Raw genomic sequence first — 3,547 nt, forward strand, 5'->3', positions numbered from 1 at the left:
TTTACAAACAGTCCTAACTTCAATAAGGCTAACTAAAACATTTTAAACACCATACCTGTGTTACGCGTTGGACTAAACAGTCGTCAGCGTAGGTTCCCTGGTGTGTGCATGGCAGACGCTCAAAGCGGGGATCTTTAGCTATCCTGCATGCAAAAAGAGTAAAAAAAAAATTGTGAATAAAAATAATAAAAAGACAAGAGAAATGTTTGTGAAATATACACATTAAAAATATAACAAATTATGATTGTACCTGAGTGCAACTCTGTATTTCATTCCAAGTTTCTCAATCTCAGCCATCACACAGTCTGTTATGTAAGGGATGCCTGGAATGGGAAGGGGGGAAAAAAATTTTAATAAGGGGGGAGAGCACATGACATGTGATTGAGACAAACTAAAGCAAACTTACATTTGGCATACAGACAATCCATCATAGACTGAACAATATCCAGCTTGGCCTTGATGGAGAAGTTGATGAAGTTTGTATCGACCAGAATGTGGTACGGCGGGCCGAGCTGAGTGTTGTATTGGAAGAACAGGCATGATGGATATTTGGGGCTGCACAAGAATTTCAGAGAAAACAACTTATCAAACCATCAAACACTAAAACATATATTTATAATGAATAAAAAAAAACAAGTGTCATACACTTCTCTTTCCTTAATTGCTGATGGATCTTTCTTCTTTTTTTCTTTTGCTTTAGCACGGTCTTTCTCTTTTCTACAAAACAAAGAAAGCATTTTCCAAATTTATAAATATGTGTACTGAATGAGAAAATATAAAGACAAAAAAAAAAAAACTACGACTTACATTCTTTGATCCTTCAGACTGATCATCCTCTTCATCGCTGCAAATTTCTTTGTTTTCTGTTTCCCCTAATTGAAAGAAAGTAAAAACAAAATGATAATACTATAGGTTTTTAAGCAAAATGCATATTTCATAAAAGCAGTTTAATGATTGGAAATGGGTAAAACATTAAATTAATTGCCCTTTTCTGAGCTATTGTGTCTTATGTTTCTTCATGAAAGAAAAAGTAATGGATAAAGGTCTGAGTACAAATGCTGCTCCTAAAAAAACGTATTTTCTTTCATTTAATGAGACAAATTTAAATTTCTTGTCATGTTGATACAAAATGAAAGGGGGGAAATAAACTAAACATGCTAAAATTAAATGATTTGGTATTAAGCTATGAATTCACAATGAAGTAATACCTTGTTTTTAACACATCTATTAGAGATTTAAAAAATATTTCAGGAAGATTTCAAAATGATTGGTTGGACAGAAAAACAAAATAAATTACATTAGCAAATTTTCTGGGGAAAAACAGGTTTCAAAGCACTGACTTCGAAGCTAGGCTAACTGGCCAATTGAACAAACAATAACTTGGGTAAAAGTCACATTTATCAAAACGACATCTAATTAAAATTACAGCACACTTTTTAGTCAATTAATAAAATAAACAACGACAAATGTAACCAATTTCTATAATTTACCATGATGAGTTAAAGTTGGTCCTCGATGCTAAACAGCAAAACGAAAACGCTCCTTCTAGCCTCGTGTTATGCCTACGTCATCAAAAGTGGACTTCTCTCTGTTCATGTTCCGGTTGCTATGCTAACGCTTGGCAGATGAAGGTAGATGCTTCATTTAAAACCTGGATAAGTTGGGGTTTTTCTTTGTCATAGAATTGTTCTGTGTTCGTGTGGTGTTGCAAGTTGCGTTAAACGAGCTCGTACGGGTTTGCTTCTTTGTTTTCGTGGCTGGGTTTTGCAGAGTTCCCAGAAATGACGCTGACATTGTTGGCTAACTTGAATTGCTACTACTAGCATGGACTTGCCTTTCTGGGTTTTTAAGCAGTGCCTGTCAATACATGAGTAACTTTCGCCTGCAGCTGAACCAACGAGGGTTTTTAGTGACAATTAAAATAGCTAGAAGGTATCTCATTCATCAAAAATGTTTGTATTTCTCCTGTTCATTGATACACTGTATGTTTTGATGCGCATTTAGGTTTTTTATTAGTTGTTAGCTTAAATATTAGCCCAGAGGGTTTTTAAAAAAAGTAATTTTAGACCTAAGAAATGTGTATTACTTGAAAACGTTCGTTTAAATTTGTCTGTGTTCGTCTTTCTTCCACCGTTGACTCGACCAGTGGCATCGGGCTGTTTTCCTGTGAGAACGGAGGGCTTTAAATGAAGGCTGAAAGATGGTCTGATGGACCGCCGCTTTTTCCTGACCTTCCTCTTCTGCTCAGTGTCGTGGGTTCTCTTCTGGGAAGTACGCTGGAAGAAAAGAAAAGAAACCCAGATTGAGGAATGGCTCCATGGACATAGCATTTCAGAATACAAGCACCTATTTGAAGGTCAGTGGGGGGTATTGTTATTGGAAGTACTCTATGGCTCTGTCCAGGCTGAATTACGCTTTTATGGAAAACTTTTAAATTGCACTAGACTTTAGTTCACATTTACAATTTTTTGTTTGTATTGCATTTTTCGATTAAAAGTAGGGCACAAAAAGGGCTTAGATGTTACTCATTGATTTTTTTGTATCTATTGTTCGTGTGTTGTTCAGATGTGCGAACACTAGAAGAATTCAGTTTGAGCGCCCTAAGTCGTCTAGAGGAAGTGGTGAAGGAACATCAGCGTTGGAGGGAAATTGCAGAAGCTCACATCCAGCTGCTCCGTGACTTTGCCTTTCAAGAGTGGCTTTGTTCCCAGAACCTGGAGCACTATTACCACACGTAAGCACTTTAAGTGGCAGCATCTTGTTTTGGTGATTTAGATTCACGTAAACTAGTCTATTTTCTTGATTTATGAGATGAATATTGAAACAATAGTATAGGCTATAATTGTATTGTCCACTTGAGGGCAGCTCGCTCATGTAAGATGAGCTGGGTTTGCTGACACCGAGCTGTGTGGGCTGCTGCAGTGCTTCTAGGGGTTACTGCAGTAAAAAGTACTCTTTTGAGACCCTGCAGCAATGCAGATGTTTGTGCATGTGCGTTAGATGTCCTCTTTTGATAGGAAAAGACAAAAATGAATTAACTAAATTTAAGCAAAATAAAAATATGCATTCGTTTTTATTTATTTAAAACATAACCGAGCACATAATTCTGGGTGCTTCAAAGTGATGTTTTCTGAGGAGGTATTTCAGAAACAAAAGGTGTGACGTGTTAATGGAATCCTATCTAGCCTCTCCCAAAGCTTACTGTGTTACATTCCTGAAGGTCAAGACTTGGTCACAGATTTTATTCATTCAACTTGTACTTTCATTTCTTGCATTGTTTTTTGGGAGCCTTAGAAATAGTGACAAACCTGAAGCTACTTACTTTTTTTGTATTCCCATTTAAAGTTCAATACATTTTTTTTAATTATTGTTGAGCTAAACCAAAAAAATAAACATAAATATATAATAATTTCCCCCCAAAAAACTACACACTATTGTGTTAATGTTTTATTGTGTTATGTTATTTGTTGAAACGTTGCTAAAAGACGTGGCGCACCATCCTGCTCAATCTCACTTACATCAGCATTTGCTCTGTGTTATGGGGGGG

General features: G+C 36.3%; 2 protein-coding genes across 7 annotated transcripts in view; one reads left to right on the forward strand and one right to left on the reverse strand.

Moving 5' to 3' along the window:
• Positions 1 to 1,613, reverse strand: part of fcf1 (FCF1 rRNA-processing protein) — a 3,095-nt gene extending 1,482 nt beyond the window's left edge. The window contains exons 1-6 of the mRNA XM_024269268.1: positions 1,491 to 1,613; positions 808 to 872; positions 646 to 717; positions 407 to 555; positions 251 to 323; positions 56 to 143 (exon numbers count right to left, since the gene is read on the reverse strand). Of these exons, the coding sequence (XP_024125036.1) occupies positions 56 to 143; positions 251 to 323; positions 407 to 555; positions 646 to 717; positions 808 to 872; positions 1,491 to 1,493 (450 nt within the window). The 5' untranslated portion in view covers positions 1,494 to 1,613. The remainder of the gene's footprint in view (positions 1 to 55; positions 144 to 250; positions 324 to 406; positions 556 to 645; positions 718 to 807; positions 873 to 1,490) is intronic.
• arel1 (apoptosis resistant E3 ubiquitin protein ligase 1) overlaps positions 1,532 to 3,547 on the forward strand; it is a 15,993-nt gene continuing 13,977 nt past the window's right edge. For 5 of the 6 annotated variants that reach the window (XR_002918926.2, XR_002918924.2, XR_002918925.2 and 2 more), the window contains exons 1-3: positions 1,532 to 1,631; positions 2,147 to 2,356; positions 2,566 to 2,734. Coding sequence is in view for 2 of the 6 variants with exons in the window: in XM_024269254.1 (XP_024125022.1) it covers positions 2,209 to 2,356; positions 2,566 to 2,734 (317 nt within the window). In the remaining 4 variants the exon portion in view is untranslated. The other variant, XM_036209912.1, reaches the window with a different exon arrangement.

This window comes from Oryzias melastigma, linkage group LG22 (assembly GCF_002922805.2).
Source record: "Oryzias melastigma strain HK-1 linkage group LG22, ASM292280v2, whole genome shotgun sequence".
In the NCBI taxonomy this organism is placed as follows: domain Eukaryota; kingdom Metazoa; phylum Chordata; class Actinopteri; order Beloniformes; family Adrianichthyidae; genus Oryzias; species Oryzias melastigma.